The following is an 18696-nucleotide window of genomic DNA, read 5'->3' on the forward strand; positions in this document are numbered from 1 at the left end:
CCAGCAGCTTGTTGTGTGGGAAGATAAGAAAAAAATCCAGACAGACTGGTACGACAGAGAAAAAAGTCCCACCCCTGAATTTCAGTCTTACTCTTAGCAGGTACAGCTGAACCCTCAGAGCTGTAAAAGTCAGTTAATGAAGCACCAGCTCACAACCCCACAGGGCTCTCGCTCTGGCCTCTCCCCTTCCAGTGGTAATGCTGTTTTTATGCTTTTGTTCAGGTTTATATCATACCTGTACCTCTGTCTTGCAACACCTTTCTAATGATTACTTTTATTCTGCTACACAGCTGGAGTATTGCTAATATAATACAGAATATCCTAAAACAGCATATGACTACAAATTACCTGCCAGATGAGTGCAATTAGCCATCTATTGCTTTTTCCAGATGTAATGTGCTGCTGGGCTTAAACACAAGCTGATAACTTAGGAAACAAATGCATCGCTGGCAGCGTGGCAAGTTTCTTATCTTGTATTTGACAAAGGGGATGTGGAATGTAGAGTAGGTAAACTTTGCTTTGACCAGGCCAGAAATATGAAAACCATCTATCTGCAAGCAGTGCTCACCACAACATGCCACGTACAGTCCAAAGTCAGCAGGATAAGCAGCAGCATATTGTTCAACTTGAATGGCAAAGCTGGAATGTGACAAACAATTGTGTGACGGGCCAAGCCTGCAGTGATGTGTTACAACAAGCCTGGTTTTCACGAGAACAGAGAAATCCATTCACTGCAGGGCAAATCAGAGCTTCCAGCATTTTCCTACATTTACAGGTGTCTCGTTTTGACGTGCAAATCGCACAGAAGACAGATCACACCCCACTGTTTGCCACTTTTCTGTTTTCCTGCTGTCACACGTGGTAGAGATATATAGAGACATACATGTGTGCATATTAAACTTACAGTCATGCTGAGACATGATATGAAGGAGGATGTGAAAGCTCAAAGGCAGATCAGTGTTACAGCTCCTTTTACACTGCTCAAAAACATTAAAGGAACACTTTGAAAACACATCAGATCTCAATGGGGAAAATATGTTGATATCGACATGGAAATGAAAACACAGAGCTCCATTCAAAGATACTCCCAAAATCAAAGTGTGTGTGTTGGGGGGGGGGGGGGGGGGGGGGGGGGGGGGGAGAATAAAAAAAAAAAAAATAGATGTGGCAGGCTAGTCCATTTTGCCAAAATTTTATTCACTCCTGATTGGTTAAGGACCTTCTACAGCCCTGTCCAGCTCTCAGAGTAACTGTCTGTCTCCTGGGATCTCCTCCGTTCTCTTGAGACTGTGCTAGGAGACATTCTAACCTTCTAGCAATGGTACGTTTTGATATGCAATCCCCATCCCATGCCATGGTAGGGTCCAGGTATCGCCTCATGCTACCTGTAGTGACCCAAGTCAAATGAAAAAACAAAACTAGTGAAAAACAACAACAAGCAGAACAGATGAGGGGAAAAATGTCAGTGGCCTCTACCTGTAAAACAGTGCCTATTTAAGAGGGTGTCTCATTGTTGCCCCTCTGCTGCACCTGCTGATAATTTCATTAACACCAAAGCAGCCGAAACCAATTAACAACCCCCCTCTGCTACTTAAATGTCCAGATCAATCTCCCACAGGTTCTACTGACATGATGCTATACTCTGATTAGCAGTGTACTTGGATTCATCACATAAAAATCCACAAGAAATGGCACAAGAAAAGTCTTGATTATGGAGTTCCACAAGGTTCTGTGGTAGAACCCATAATTTTCACATTATATACACACACACACACACACACACAAAATACGGACCACTATTTATAAACCATTACTGGACATTGGTAACCTTTCCCCCACCCTGTAGTTCGACATCTCTTCTTGCCTTGCACTGTTGTCAAAGTGCTTCCTCAAAGGTTACAATATTGGCGATGAATTTCAATATTAAACCTATAAAACTAAATAATATTGACCTTTGAATATAAAGTATCTTTTGATGTTTTTATTAGCTAATAAAAAAACAAAAAGAGAAAACGAGACCACATCACAATTTCAACAGTATCAGGAAATTTTATTCAATTGTATGTATATAACGTGTTTTTGTTAATCGTTTAATTCATAATACCCATAGAATATACAGACTATAACCCTCAACAACTCATATCTCTTTGACAGTCTACTTATATGTTCTTTTAAAATAATTCCTTATAAGATCTTGTAAGGGAAAAAAAACAAAACAAAAAAAACACAAACAAAACAAACCAAACCAAGTTTCCTGACTGAAAACACTGTCAATAATAATCACGCCCATAAAAGAAATAAGAAAAATACAAATTAAAAACATACTAATTAAAAAACAAACAAACAAAAAAAAAAACAAAAGAAAAAAAAACAACAACACCCAACTATAACTCCCTTTTATGTTAAAAAGAACAAAACAAAACAAAACAAAAAAAAAAAAAACCTACCCCAAACAATATCTCACCAATATAACAACAATAGCAATAATAAGACGACCCATTTAAAATCAATATCTGGAAACAGGCCCTGTGACAGATGGGCCTTTAAACTTGTGTGAATGTAGATGGTGTGTTTAAGTGCAACTTTTCATAAACACACAGATACACCCCCTAAGATAGAGAGTGAGGGGGAGTGTCTGTGTGTGTCAGGAGGATAGCAAAACATGGACCTCTTGGGTTGTTCTCATGATTAACCAGTGAGATGTTTGATTTGATGGCTGAACCACAAAAAAAAGAAAAACAAAGCAACAACAACAAAACCAAAAAACAAAATAAAATAAGAGGGGCAGCCCAAATGTACATATGAAACAAAACATCTGCATGACAGTCATCTCAAAGATCTGAAACTACAGGTAACTGCAGGGAGACGGCCCAGGCGGCAAAGAAACAAGTTCCATCTCTCACACACGCACATGACGAGAGGAGTCTTGGCTTTACGTTACTGATGAGCAGATACACAAACACTTGTACATAGACGAATCACCGCAGACCATCCATGAGTCTGAAAACACGCAACACTTTAAACTTAAAGCTCAACAAGCAGGATGCTAGACAGGGCGGGGAAGGGAAAACAAAACGGGGGCAAGGCTGGAGAGACAAAGTGCAGACGTGCTGATTGAGTCGCGTGATTGGAGCGAGTTTCTCCCTCGTCCATGATGTGGGTGAGACGGACACATGGCTACCAGAGAAGGGAGGCGGAAAGCGGCAGCGGTGGCGCGCAGTGTTCACCAATTCAGCTGTGGGTAAGCAGAAAAGAGGCGGGTACATTTACAAAAAAAAAAAAAAAGCAAGGAGTGGAAGGCAGCCCTTTGAGAAAAGCACGGTGAGAGTCGGGTGGCTGAACAACCAGAATGAGCATTACCACATGCACCAAAAAGCCTCACACTGATCCCAGAGTGCTGGCTATGGCTTCAGAGAGCGACACAAATCTGATGTTTGCTGCAAAAAAAACAAAACAAAAACAAAACAAAGCACAAAACACGAGGCGCAGGTGCATCTGTTAGCATCACTGCTCTGCATGAGAGGGATGACCCAGTGCATGGGTTGGTCTGTTTCTGGAGGGGGAGGGACATCCTATACTGTTCTCAGGTATGTGATCTACCAAACAACAGTTAATACAGTCACATCCAGAGCAAAGACAGGAGGGAGCAGACACCAAACAGATGCAAGGACATAGCTAAGGGAAAACACTCTGGAGAAACCAGAAAAGGAAGCTGGGAAAATTACACACAGCCCCCCCCAAAAAACAACCCAGTAAGGAGTAACTGGAAATATAATATATACAGCACAACCATAGAGCGATGATGGGTGCTTGGCTGTGCGCTGAGCCGACAATTGGTTTCAACAGGAGTCGTAAAAAACAGAAACCCAAAAACAGGTAGTCATTGCCACGTGCAATCAGCTCTCACATTAACCAAAAGCAGGTTTTACTAGTTTCCTAGTAGGAATTTTAATGAGCTTGCTCTCGTCTCCCCGGTGGCTTAAGGTGAGGAGATCCCACTCTGTATTAACGGGTGGCTAGATTTGAGTCTTCGCTCGCAGTTAGGCCTCAATGACAGGCACCCCGGGTCAAACAAAACCAGACCCCATTTTCTAGGATGCATGTTCACCAAAATGGTTACAGAAAATAAGACTGAGAGCGTGTTCAGCGACCCCACCGTTTTACATTTAATAAAGGAAAACGTTTCAACTCAGTTAGGCTGATGGTTTACGTGCAGTTCTCCTAGAGTGGCGATAATTTGGGCGTTTTTGACCCAGCACAAAGCACCATGGGCGTTAGTATGAACGCTATGACTGCACAAACACATAATAAGAGAAACTATTTTTATGCTTTTAGCCCAAGTCATGCACGGCCTCCTGGATACAACCGACTGTCCACATATAAGAAGGAGGGAAAAGTCTGCCTGCTCTTTTATTATTCCCATGTTGCTCGCCAGCCAAGTCCCTTGCATGTCTCAGCCACTTTGGTAAGTTTTCAGGAATGCATGCATTCATATGAACATCATACACTTTTATAAGAAAAAGACCGATAACAAATGAAATCCTGCCAACATGCCAGTAAAAACATCGGTTTGTTTCAAAATCAAGTGTTCAGAAAAAAGAAAAAAAAACAACCCTTAAACAATGTTGTACAAACAAAAACTGCAACAAGCACAATTAAAAAAAGAAAAGAAAAAACAAGTTTTTTTTGTATGTACATACACACCCGATTTAACATACCCCGTTCTTTTAGCCCTCAGTTTTACAAGGTCGTAATTTACATGGATCATGACAAGAAAGTTATGGTGTTGGTTAATACAGTAGTACGTGTGTATACATGAGAGGAGGCTACACAAAGAGGAGAAACAGGAGAAGCTCAGACAGGTTAGCGACATGAAAGAAAAGGTTTGATGAGGAGGAAAGGGACAGCGTGTTGCTGTAGATGAGGCATAAAAATGGAGAAAGAAAGAAAAAAAGAACTAAAACAGTACGACAGACCCTACCATCCCACCCAAGCACAGAAATCAAATTTAAACTTAGCTCTCTCTTTGCAGTAGAAATGGAAAGATTAGCAATTTAATGCTTGTATTTCTTGGTTTTATCTTTTTGTTGGTTTCTTGATGATGCGTTTTTCTTTTATTTTTAGCAAGTTGTTCCGAGCCTCTGCGCTTCTTTGTCACTCCTCAGGACTAAAGAAAAAAAAGAAAAAGAAACAGAAGACTTTAATAATGACATCATTTAATCCTATTATTAGAATCCTGCCAAGTAACATTTGACCACCGATTCCATGCAGGACGTAGTGCAGCTGAAACCAAATGTGACCTAATATGTAGAATAAAACGGTCAAAGAAAGACGTTTTTCAGTGGACACTTGCACTCACCGGCCACTTTGTTGTTAGGTACATCTGCTTATTAACACAAATATCTACCCATCAAATCACATGACAGCAGGTAAGGGCTGAGCTACTGGGATTTTCCCACAAAACAATCTCTAAAGTTTACAGAGAATGGTCTGAAAGAGAGAAAATGTCTAATGAGCGGCAGTTTTCTGGGTGAATATCCCTTATTGATGTCGGAGGAGAATAGCCAGACTGCTTCAAATTGATTGGAAGGCAACAGTAACTCAAGTAACCACGCCTTACAAGACGGATATGCAGAAGAGCGTCTCTTTAATTTCCTGGTAAGAAGAGGAACCTGAGGCTTAAAAAACAAAAAAACAACAACAGTTTTCAGTTCAGCTGTGACATTTGGTAGGGTAAGAATTTAAGGTAAACTACATGAAAGCACAGATCCTTCTTGCCTCATATCATAGTTGAGGCTTGTGGTGATACTGTAACGCACAATGTCAAAAACCTCAAACTGTACTCAAAGTTAAATCTTCATCAAACGGGAGATTCACATCATGGATGTGCAGCCGACAAATCAGCAACTACTTTGTGAGGTCCTGTCAATGTATACCAAAATTCCCCAATCTGGAAGCAAACTGCTTCTGTACATTTACTGTAGTTTTTTAGATCTGTAACAAGTTTGCACTCTAGGCTGTGGCTTGTCTAAGTGTCTGCATGAGCAGCACTTGACTCCACTGACATCTAGTGGATGCACACCACAACTAAATCTATCCAGAGCTCTTACAGCTTGTTGACTAGATCTGAAAAATCTCACTTTCCTGATTTTCTTTGGCTTATCTCAGCCTGATCTGAAAGGATTTCTCAATGCAAGGCATGTTTGTAATCATCCCTAAGATGGTGCGAGATTAGCTCAAGCAATACCAAAACCCCCACTGATTTTAGCCTCAAATAATGCAGAAAAGACTTCAAACTAGAAAGACTAGCTCAAGCTGTAGCTGTGTAGTCCAATGAGGTGAGGAAGAAAGATTTCCAAAAGAACTTAATGTAGAGGTGTTATGAAAAAGTACTAAATCTAGCTAATGTGGGGAAAAGTGTGTGTCTTCTTCCATAATATACTTTGTGTTTTTAACCTTGTGTTGCTGCTTTGAGTTTGGGTGCAAAGAAAGCAGCCTTTTTTGTGTACCTGTGTCTCAAGAGCGAACCGGCGGCTGGTAGTTGTCCTGGAAACGGGCCGTTTCCTCAAAGATCAGCTCCTTCAGCCTCTCTTTGGGAAGGTCGTCCAGTTCCATGGTGAAAGTGAAGGGCTCCTCTGCGACAGGCTGCACGTTTCACACACACGCACGCACAGACAGCAGCAGAATGTTACGAGTCATTTCGTGAAAACGCTGCTCTGCATTTGCAAAGTGAGAAGCGCAGTGTGGTGGTGGCTTGCATGAGTTTCACACTGTTGCGACACCACACACCATAACCACGATTATTACACTTACACAAAGCAGCAGTAATCTCACAGGTAAAATAAAGTCTACAGTACAATGAACATGTGTTTACTGCACTGAATCTCTTATAGTTACACAACCTGAGAGGAAACTTAATACTTAATCCAAACACTGCTAAGAGGCTTCACAGCACAGTCCAATATAGCTGCAAATCAAATCAAATCTTAGCTTACGGTAGAAAAATGGCTAAACCCAGCTTCCTTATGTAGCTTGTATGTTGTGTAAAACTCTTTACCACACAAATTTAACACTTTGTGCATTTTGCACATAACAAAGATTGTATTTTACCTCATCTGAAGGATCGTAGTACTGCTCCAGGTAAGGGTGAGCCAGGGCCTCCTCGACGGTGATGCGCTTGATGGGGTTAAAGGTCAACATGCGGCCCAGCAGATCGAGAGCTGCATTAAAGTCACAAGGAGCTTAGTTAGTTCACTCGCCAGGTTATGCAAAAATATAACCTACAGCTTTTCTTTAATTTTCACCCGATAACTGATGACCCGAGCAAACATCACGTGAAACATTTCCAGAAGTTTGATGCGTTTCAGTTTCCAACAGTTTCTTAAATCCTGCCACTCACTCAGAACACACAAACACACAAAATGAGCCATTTTTTAAATATTAGTTGAGACAAATGCATTATAATAATATGGCAATTTCTCTATCCAATATATCACAGCTTATTTAAAGGCGTTGGTGCAGGTTTTTATCATGTGAATCATTTCCTGATGCTGCTGTTTGCTAATTGGTCGCTAACAGGAAATCTCTGTTGCTCACAGCAATCCTGATTTACAGCTGATCTCATTTAGGGGTGTGAGGGGTGTGACCTCACATCTGTTGAAGTGAGGTCACACCCCTGTGCCCTAATAAAGTGTGTACCTTAGAGGCAACTTTCTCCTGACTGGCTGCAAACAATTAACTATTTTAGTGTTTTATGAGCATTAATATAGGATCCTAAAACAGAACACCTGTTTGTATTTGTATACGCCAAGACTGCAAATAAACCACATCAATCGCGTTGGAGTCTGCCTTGTTTTCGGACACTTAAACGTGACAGAATGTGCAGCTGAAACGATAATAACAAACAAAACCTTATTTTAAACATTAATTTATTTGTCGTGTCTTCAACCTCTTTTCCTATGGAACAGTTTTATCTCGGTTTGTAAAAATTCAGCACCACCCTCTTCATCTGAAGGTGCATGGAAAACTCCGGGGTTAACTTGGATACGCATGTCGGTTGAAACTGAAATTTTAGTTCAGTGGCGGCAGCAAGTTGGCAGTTCGCTGGTAGTGCGTGGGCTGCCCATCTACCTGTAGAGAACATCTGCTGTCAGTGGAGGCAGCATACAAAATATGTGGTAGAACAGACCTGAGGGTTATTCTTACTGGTGCTGCTGGTACAACAGCCAGCCAAGGGGAAGAGAGAAGTTCTAACCCACAAAAAACTGAAGTGAAACAGTGTTACAAACAATGAAATGTTTCCACTGCACAGTGCTTTCCATGCTGCATTTTATGATTTTTGATGATTTCTCTACGCTTATCCCATGCCTCGACAACCCTCTTGTCAAACAATCAGCATTCGACTAACACATAGGTCTTCCCCGACCAGCTACGTGCAGCTGGGATGTTGGAGCACATTTATGGTGGGTGCAAACCCCCCCCCCCCCCCCCCCCCTCTCTCTCTCAATCCATACGCAAACAAAACAGTTTGCGCAAGATCATAAATTAGGCATCGACCTAGTAGCAGACATAAGTTAATCAGATAATAGAAAGACAACCTGGCTATGCTGAACTTGATTTGAAGTACAGGGCTCAGGAAATAGTCTGCCCTAGATGCACTCGCACCAATGAAAACACAGTTAGGTGAGGAAGCTGCCTGAGGCGGCATAAAAAACAACTGATTACTAGTTCAAGATTTTTTTTCTAGATCAGTAAAAACTGTGGGGAACCTTAGCTCATTTGATAATCAAAACTATATCCAGAGAAGAAAACTCAGCAGCTGTGAAATCATGGGGAAATTACCAGTTATATTCTCACATGGGCCTAATCGAGCATGACTTAGTGTCATAAAGAAAGTACGCTTTCTTGTACATTTCTGTTGGGTAACGTCTTGATAAAGTCAGTGAAACACTGCATCTTTAGCAATGCTGAAGTATATAAATGTCCACTCCTTGCTAGTATTCAGGACTGCAAATAAACCATGCCACAGTACCTTTAGGGTCTGCCTTGTAGAACAGCTTTTCCCACGGGATCTTGGGTTTTTCAGGCAGGGACTGCAAGTAGTTCCTCGCCTTCAAGTTAATGATGCAGTTCAGATCTTCTTGAGATGGAGAGCCAAGAATGCCTGTAAAAAACACAAGGAGACTCAAGACGGCTGCTCATTAACATCACTGATCTCTAATGTGGAAATAAGAGAGAAGTATGTCTCACCCAGTATGTGGTTGAGTTGGTCCAAGTAGTGTTTCCCAGGGAAGATGGGTTTGTTGGACAACATCTCAGCCAGGATGCAGCCCACCGACCAGATGTCAATGGACTTTGAGTAGCCCTGAGACACAAACACACGCACTTAGCCCAACTGTGATTTTTATCTTTTATTTATCGAAAACTAAATAAATTAAAAAGGAAAAAAAAAAACCCCTCATCAGTTACCCACAGTCTTACCTTGGAGTTGAGCATGATTTCTGGAGCCCTGTACCAACGAGTAGCCACATACTCAGTCAAAAAACCAGTGTGGTCGTGCTCTGGGTCGGCTATCCGCGCCAGGCCAAAGTCACAGATCTGACAACAACACAGAGGGTCAGAGGTCAAAAACAGCAGTCTGCCAGCTGGCCCAGAACAAAACTCCAGAGTGTCTGAAAGTAGTGAAGCATGTTCAGAAAGTTATTTTAGATTTAGATGTAGTTTTCTTCTCTGTTTAATATGCATGCAACACAGTTATTTTAAATGATTTTGGTCTTGTTATATGGAAACGTACAGTAAGTAACATTGTTGGGAAACAGATCCAGTATATAGCTGCAGGAACATTCGTTTAGATGCATTTATTCCTCTGGAAGGGAAGGCTTCAGAAAACCACAGCAACACGAGCTGCCTTTGTTCCTTACTCCTCCCACATGATCCAACTAATCCAGGGATTGATGGCTGAAGGTTCATAGTTCACCCGGACTACTCTAAGGCTGTGCAACATTGAAACAAATGGCTCAAAATAACAACAACAACAGAAAAAAAAGATTGGAGATGAGATTTTGTTTGCCTTGTATTCAAGTTTTACTGTTTTTTTAAAAAAATTATTTTTCATCACTTTTTATGCACTTTCTTACAAAATCTTTATGATTCCTTAAAAGATAAGATATTCCTATCATTTATCTGTAATTCCCAATACACTCGCAGAAACACCGTTTACACTGTGTGGTTGCATCCTTACTTACTTTAGACACCATGAGAGGTGTTTTTAGGATCGTTTTCAGGATCGTTTTCTGTCATAAAATAAGAAGCATGAGCTAGAGAGCCTAGTCATTTCATACTAAAATTCATTGAAAGTGCAAAATTTGACTGAAGCCAGCTGAGGTGAACACTTGTCATTCTCATCAGATGTGCTGCGGTGCGTTTCAGAAGCTTCCAGGTAGATGTTCTCTGCTTAGTAGAGCTGGGCGATATGAGATTTTTTCATATCACGATATGTTTTTTTCATTTCAGGCGATAACGATATCTATCACGATATAAGCCAAATAACTATATTTGTAAGATTTAAATGTGCCGTTGCTCACAAGTAAAATGTGAAATAATCAGCAGCTTGTTTTTATTTAAATATTTATTTCCCATAATAAGTTCAACAGGGTAGATGTACTTAAGGAACATGAGACTTTTTCAGATAAATAAAGGCAAATATTGCAAACTACACAAAAGGCAGCCGCTAAAGCGTTTAAGTTTCAAAATAGAACAAACGAAACAGACTAAATTGTCAATTCCACTTAGAAACAAAATATTAATTCTAAAAATAAATCTTAGTTTGTTTTACAGAAGAACAGACAAAACTGACTAACTTTTGTCAGTATCAAATAAACTGAGAACTAAAAGGAAATTCTCAATCTCTCCTTGTTGTATAGCTGAGCTTTTCAAACAGTTACTTTAGTCTGACAAAAGCCGAATGACGAATTAGCGCTTCCAGTCAGAGACTGAGGCTACGTCCACACGTACACGGGTATTTTTGAAAACGGAGATTTTCCGTTTTCGTTTTAAAAAAAGAATCCCGTCCACACATAAAGGCAGAAATGAAGGAAAACGCTGCTATGAACATGCCAAAGCAGCAGGTGGCGCTAGATTCCTAACCGTGCAGAAATGTTGGCCAATCAGAAGTCTAGAAGCCTCGGTGGGAAAAAGTAAACAAAGCTGGGGCATAGAAGCAGAACCGAGTCGTCTGTGTGGAGGGACAGTAACTGTGTGTATATGTAAGCATTTAAACACTGCAGAGAGTAGAATTAACAGTATTGTAGAAATTCATTTCACCGAAACAATCCGGTTGTTCAGTCTGACGTCACTAGCAGTGTCTGGGTCTAAACTCCGCTGCAGGTCCATATATCAAACGATCACTATGGCATTACTGAGAGTTGAAAAACTGTCTAAAGTCTTTCATCCTTAATAAAATGATCAGCGTTCTGCTCTACCAGGTGTAACAATTGAGTTTAACATCCAGGCATCCATGAAAACGGAATTTATGACATTTAACGGAGTTAGAAGTTAGCAGGGAGTTAGCTCGCTAGCTTCTATCTAAATACAATATAGCATGTCCTGACTGCGGGGTTTTGGAAACAAATTAAAACGTACAGCTCTGTTATCACTTCCAGCATAAATGAAGACAGAAAACTAAACAGCAGTAACGTTTGTAGGGTTACTGAAGTTGGGCTAGCTGCTATATAATGATGTGCTACGTGACCGCTAGCGACACAGCTATGTTAGCATAATATAAACAAGCTAACTTTTTTCCACTCGATAAAAGTTAACCTGAGTGTTCTCGGTGGTCAGGAACAAATGTAATCGCATGGCAGGATGCTGTAAAAGGACCAAACTTCAGCCAGGAGAACAACTGAGATAATCCATCCACAATACGAGGTCAGTCATTCATATACTGCTGCATGGGCTGGGCTGTAGTTACATCCTAAGGTTTTAAAAACTGAGCTTAAATAAATGATTAGCGGTAATAAAAGCCGAGGGAGGTCAACAGTGATCACTGACTGTTTTAGGAGCTTTTTGAGATCAAATAGAAGAAAATACATAACATTAAGCATGTTAACAACACAAAAGCCATATTAAACGCAGACTACTTTAGACCCGGAAGTAGGATTCGTCGCGTCATCACTGAACAACCGGATAACGTGGCGCACAGTGTGACGCATGCACCAGTTTATTGTATTTCCAGACTTGCTTTCGGCACAATTTACAGTGCACGCTACTCTGTTTTTTGTCAGACTTGAAATAGCCGAAATACCTTCACACTACAGAACTTCTTTGGCTCTTCTGTTCGACAATCTCTCCGGCATTGGAACCATCATCTGTTTTCTCTTCGGTCACGCTCGGTTGATTTTTCTACTCGGCACACTCATTTCCTCCATTACGCGCTGGCTCCATTACCCGCTGGCTGCTTCCCAAACAAACACACGTGCGGCTTGGCACTTGTGCTGTACGTAACAAGTCACGCGACGTGACGCTGCGGCTGTGATTGGTTCGGCTCTGCGCTACCTAATTTGGATTGGCTGACCTTTTTTTTTTTTTTTTTTTGAGGACAAGAGCGGCGAGGTCTATCGCGATAGCTTAATTTCTCTATCGAGTAAAAGTTATATCGCGATACATATCGTTATCGTTCTATCGCCCAGCTCTACTGCTTAGCTAAAAATATGTGCCCGGTCTATTTCTGACAAGCGCCGCATCACACCGCACAGAGCCGATTGAGCAGGAAGGAAAGTAAGAGAGAAGAATGGCCTTGGGCATCTGGTCAGTTTTCAAAATAAAACACCCGGATGTGGTCCGAAGCCGTGGCCAGGATGGACCAAAACCACACTGCAGCTGGGAAGCGACACAGCCGTCAATTAAGCTCTAAATACAGCATACATTACAAGGCCCAAAGACTGTATCATTAAAACAGTAGCAACCTGGTTTTCCTGGCAGAGCCTTCAAACATTCCTTCGAAGTTTTTTTTTTAATCTTCTTGAGAGCTGGCTGATGTAACCGCTGTTGCCCACAATGCTACTTTTATGTTTAATTACATGGAAATAAATGGCCTAAATGCCACATAACACTGACTTTGCAGCACATAAATGTCAAATGACCAGATTTACACTCAGAGCCTTCATATGCTGTATCAAGTATGTAAAATCCACTATCCCACACCAAGGGGAGGGAAAAAAAAAAATAAAAAATTGTTGTCGTTTTAAATGGTGATTGCGGCATGCACATGTGAGCTAACCTTGAGGTCGCAGGTGGTGTTGATGAGCAGGTTGGAGGGCTTGAGATCCCGGTGCAGCACGTTGGCGGAGTGAATGTACTTGAGGCCTCGCAGGATCTGGTAGAGGAAGTAGCAGACGTGGTCGTTGCTTAGCCTTTGGCTCTTCAGTAGCTTGTACAGGTCGGTCTCCATCAGGGTCTGCACAATGTAGCTAGAAGGATGCACGGGTCAAGGAGGACAACAACAGCTAGTATCTACTGATGCTGGAGGATAGGAACACTTCGTGGATGCTTTCTGCAGCTAAATATGGTTCAAATCCAGTGAAAATCGGCTGAAGCCTTTTTCGTAAACCTTTCAGGTCAGGAGTCATTTTGTTGTGCAAATCAAACAACAGAAAACCTAAATGACTACAGACTCTAGCAGGAGTGTACATAGCCCAAAAGAGCCTACAGGTGGCTTTACCAAATTTAGAATATCCATTATACTTCGGTATCCTTTTGCAGCACTGCATAAATACATATTTCAATCATTCAACTGTTCTAGATCCAGATCAGCAAGTATTGCAAGTATTAACAGTAGGTTTATAGAGGAAAGTCTGACAGGTAGATGTGCGCACAGTCCTGGTTGATTTAAAAAACGCTCCTAAATGATCACAACTGTTACAGTTTGTGATAAAGACAAAAATTGTTTTGGAAAGAAAAGAAGACGAGTTTTACAGCAATATTCGCTGCATCATTGTGACACAAACCATTTGCTATCTGAACACAGACAGAAAAATAGTTCAAACTAGATTTTTATGACAAGTGCTTAATATTACTGTGACTACATGACCATTTTAGAGAACATTTAAATGGTTCCTGAGTCCAAAATAAGTCCACTTAGGCTGAATGACACTTGTTAAAGGGTTAAGAGGCCCACAGTGCACGGTGCACTAACCAGCTGAGCTACACACAGAAAGTAGTAACTAAATGATGATGCCATCAGCGGACAGATTTGATTATCCTTAGCAAACTCAGTCAAGTTTTCACGAGTTCATATAAACACTACGTGACTAAGTAAAGCAAACCAAGCAGATAAAACAACAGGATACACAAAAAATGCGACTCATGCATTTCCTTTCCGTTTCTCAGAAGACAATGCAACTGTTCTCAGTCAGTGCCGAGTTCCGAGGATGCTCGCTACTGCCCAATGTGGCTGAATAACAGAGATCTTAGCAATGATTCAGCAGCTCAAGCCGTTTGAGTAAAGTGGTCAAATGACTGACTCTCGAGGCCATTTGATGAAAATGTTTCGCTCTGTGAAGCAAATCTGATATTATAGATTTGATTGATCTCTACCAGCCACAGCATTAATGTTTCCAGGTTTCCTTTCTTAACCCATCCTACTGACTTTAACTCTATGCACACACAGAGCAAGTAAAAGATGGATTAATAATTTGTGTTTGCTCGTCTGGTCTAAATTCACCACAAGCCACACAATTTTAATAACTGTGCAGTCACAGCTGACTTATCCGAGCCACAAGCTTAGAGAGAAAAACCAGAGGTGGTTGAAGTTCTGCGAGAGTCACAAATGTTACAGGTGAGGGCTAAACCTGTACTTGAGCCCCACCCCCCAAAAACATCTGTAATCAAACAGCCCTACTTTGTCTTTTTAAACACACAAACCTGCAGTTGACTTCAGCATCTGTACCATCATGATGCTGCATGACTTCTTCATTGGCTAAATCCAGTAAAGAATAGTGTGCTACAGTGCGTTTGCATAATAAACTCGCAAATTTCATATTAGTCATTGTTCTCAGCATCTTAAAGATGGCTCACTTCCTTCACAGTAAAAATTTGATCTCACATATTCCCTGAAACAACAACAACCTCGCAGAACTTGCTTCAGGTATTAAACTCTGTTTAGAGTTTATGGACTCTTGAGACAGTTTTAATGTAACCATGTTCTTGTCTCTCCTTTAGTAACATCTCAATCTCAGTGTGACTGCCTGCTTGATTTTTTTAACCATAAATTAACACGTATGGAAAAAGCAGGATACACATCCTTCATGTTGTCGAGCTGCTGTGCCCTGATGATGTCGTTGATGCCGATGATGTTCTCATGGTGGAAACGCAGCAGGATCTTGATTTCCCTCAGCGTGCGCTGGCAGTACGTCTGGTGCTCGAATGGGCTGATTTTCTTGATGGCTACGCGCTGGTTTGTCAAGTTGTCCAGAGCAGAGCTGGGAAGAGGCACAGGACAGGGGTCAGATTACACACTGCATAGATACGGTATTACAAACTGGGCTGACACTGAGCTCCATAAGGGTGCTTCAAACTGTCACTACTAACAACAAGCAATGGGGCTTTTTTTTGGCTGTAATATGTTGAGAAGCACTGTAGCTGTAGGCCGGAGTGTGGGTGCAGTGTCAGCACGATGGAGATGTAGGATGCATGAGGAGCAGGCAGGGCTGGAAAAAAAGGTGAGGATGGTTTCTTTCTTGTGGTGAGTTTTGCATTAAAAAAAGACACTCATCTTTATCAGGAACACTAAGTGAAAGATCATTCTTGGGTTGCACAACACACTGAAATATTGCGAGGATGTATGTAAGTTTTGGAGCTTTCGCATGTTTAACAGACACTCCAAGACCACTTGGATCGCTGTCAGTGTGCCAAACAGTTATTGCTGTCAATGTTTACAAACAGGGAAAGCAGCAGCAGCAAAGTCACGTGACCACGATGGCACAAACAATATAGCACTATGCTATCAGAGCTGGCAGAGAGCCGCACGGTGTGTGCGCCCTGCTGAGGTGGGATGTGTGGGCCCAACATCCATCTCGCTGCTGTGCCATCTGATTGTTCATGAGGCCGAGCTGTGAACGCAGCGACATGACACTGATAATCAAACGCATCTAACATGGTTGGACACGTCCACACGAAAAGGTGCAGCTCTCATACGTCGATAACACGAGGGAGAGGCCTCGGCAAGGCTCACAAATGTCACTCGCATCCTCCGCAGCAGCTCTGTCAGAATTAAAACAGAGATCGGAGCGATTTTGAGGCTGGTTCCGGACGTGGCTACAGCGATAACCAACTTTCCTCTGCGGTCAAACGCCGCCTGCAGAAGAAGATCTGATTGCAGTAGCAAACTACGTCCTGCGCAAACACTCCCCAAATCTTGTTTCCTGTAAAGCTCATAGCCACGCCTGTGGCTGTTCGGCTAACCCGAGTCACCGTAAAGCTAGGCTGCTCAAGAGGTTCAACAGTGTCTTAAGTGCCAATCATCGTGACTGAACACACATTAACTCGACCCCGCTTGTAGAATACAGCCGCTAAAGCGAGCTGGCTCACAGTGTTTGCTAATAAACACATTATGTTAGCTAGCGCGTTCGCTTCGCGCTACGGTAGCCCGACAAGAGATGACAAGCGCTACTACTCACCACACCATTCCGTAAGCACCCTCCCCGATGTACGACAGGTTCGTGTAGCGGGGGCCCACGTCAAAAATCTGTCCTTTCACGGACTCGGCTGGAGTCCTGGGCACCGGAGCTACGGGCGGTGCATCGGGCGCAACAGGCGCAGCAGCAGCGACAGCAGCGCTGTCGGAGGCTTCGGCCGCGACCGCCGCAGTGCTGCTTGTATCCGCCATTCTTCCTCTCCAAACCGCTCCGAGACTGTCAGGGAGTGTCACTAGGCCCCGCCGCCGCTTTCAGCTGCTCTTTAACGGCCGTCTGAGGCTTTAATCGTGCGGACTGTGTGACTGACGGGGCGCAGCAACTGGGCCCTCTCTACTACTGGAGCGTAAATGGATTTCGTGCGCGAGCGGGGATTTGGTCTCAGCAGTCAGCGTAAATGCGCGTGCAAGAGTTGCGTTAGATTTAACTAAAAGGATGGTTCCGTTGGGCGGCAGCGTGTCATTTGGCTCCAAACGACAGGCACCGCCTACTCCGCTGCTGTAGTGAGGCAAAACAAGCGGCCATACAAGAATTAAACTTGCAGCAGCCGCGAGTGGGCGTGCCGAAATATGTTGCATGCTGGCTGTTATGGAAAACAAATTAAATAGTTTCTGATGAATTTGAACTTTGGCTTGTTTTGTTTTTTTGTATATTAAATATTTTAGAACAATAAAAATAGTTTTAAATGGTGGTTTGAACACGCCGTGGCAGGATAATGTCACAGGAGAGGCTTTTTTGTTTACATGTACACAGACTTTATTGTATGTCAGGTTTATTACATAAGGCATCACATTATTATTTATACATTACAACAGCAATAATACTACCAGTATATAGCTGGCAACTACTGTTGGTAAATATCAAACATCATTTAAACATATACAAGTGTTAGTGTCAGGATGTTTCTTCTTCCATATACACCAGAATAATAATAATAATAATAATAATAATAATAATAATAATAATAATAATAATAATAAAATACAGCATAAAATAATCTATCTATCTATCTATCTATCTATCTATCTATCTATCTATCTATCTATCTATCTATCTATCTATCTATCTATCTATCATAAACATATGTCTCTTTCAAGTACTGTTGCTGCAGTGAGAGTACTAACTGAGATGGGGAAAAGAGATCATATTTCTCCCATGGAGTTGCTGCTCTTCATTGGCCCCCGGTTAAATCCAGAATTGAATTTAAAACTCGTCTACTCACATACAACCACTTATATAGTCAGGCCCCATCATATCGTGCATAGGACCACATTATCCTAACAGAGCACTTTGCTTGCAGACTCTAGGCTTAATTGTGGTTCCAAGAGTATTTACAAGTAGAATAGGAGGCAGAGCCCCAGGATTCTCTCTTCTGTGGAACCAGGACCCAATTTGGATTTGGGAGACAGACACCATATCTACTTCCAAAATTAGACCTAAAAGCCTTCCTTTTTGTTAAAACTTATAGAGCTGGATCACGTGACCCTGAACCACCCCTTAGTTACGCTAAGCTGCATTGTGCTATTGAATTTACTCATCAGTGATTATTAAACCTTGGCTGTGTTGGTTCTCTTCTCTTTCCCTTCACCACCCGGTCGATCTGGTCCTCCCCGAGCCTGACTCTACAGGAGGTTTCTTTCTGTTGAAAGCGAATTTTCCCTACTCACTGTCACCAAGTGCTCACCCAGAGAAGGTCATCAGGTTGTTGTTTGGTCAAACTGACTCCCTTCTCTAATTTTTCTCTTTCCGCGTTTTTAACAATTTACCGACACTTACACGGAAATGTTTTCTAAAAGCTTACAAACGTTCGCACATTATGCAGATATCGATCAAAACATTAAAAAACAACAACACTATTTTCATTTATTTTTTTATGTTGCACTAAGCTATACATGTCAAATACAGGACATTCATTTACCTGTCGGTCATCTTTTTTTTAAAATCAACTTTAAACGGCCGATCACTATGGAAACGAGCGCCACCGTCGTAGGCGCACCCCTTTGCGGAC

At 41.9% G+C, this 18696-nt stretch overlaps 1 protein-coding gene across 1 annotated transcript; it reads right to left on the reverse strand.

Moving 5' to 3' along the window:
• Positions 1-2044: 2044 nt before the first annotated feature.
• Positions 2045-17180, reverse strand: mapk3 (mitogen-activated protein kinase 3). The gene is made up of 9 exons (XM_080904703.1): positions 16674-17180; positions 15294-15476; positions 13277-13466; positions 9481-9597; positions 9250-9364; positions 9032-9163; positions 7111-7220; positions 6510-6645; positions 2045-5167 (listed from the first exon to the last, which is right to left on the reverse strand). The coding sequence occupies exons 1-8, from the start codon at positions 16880-16882 to the stop codon at positions 6517-6519; spliced, it is 1185 nt and encodes a 394-aa protein (XP_080760829.1). The 5' UTR covers positions 16883-17180; the 3' UTR covers positions 2045-5167; positions 6510-6516.
• Positions 17181-18696: the final 1516 nt, after the last annotated feature.

The sequence above is a fragment of the Rhamphochromis sp. 'chilingali' genome, assembly GCF_963969265.1.
Source record: "Rhamphochromis sp. 'chilingali' genome assembly, chromosome: 15".
Lineage (NCBI taxonomy): Eukaryota > Metazoa > Chordata > Actinopteri > Cichliformes > Cichlidae > Rhamphochromis > Rhamphochromis sp. 'chilingali'.

Coding starts and splice junctions, on each gene's coding strand:
- mapk3 (XM_080904703.1), bottom strand. CDS start 16,882: ATGGCGGATACAAGCAGCACTGCGGCGGTCGCGGCCGAAGCCTCCGAC. Junction 13,467..15,293: donor CTCGACAACATGAAGGATGT/GTATCCTGCTTT, acceptor GCATCCTTCTAG/CTACATTGTGCAGACCCTGA. Junction 6,646..7,110: donor ACTACGATCCTTCAGATGAG/GTAAAATACAAT, acceptor TGAAACGTGCAG/CCTGTCGCAGAGGAGCCCTT.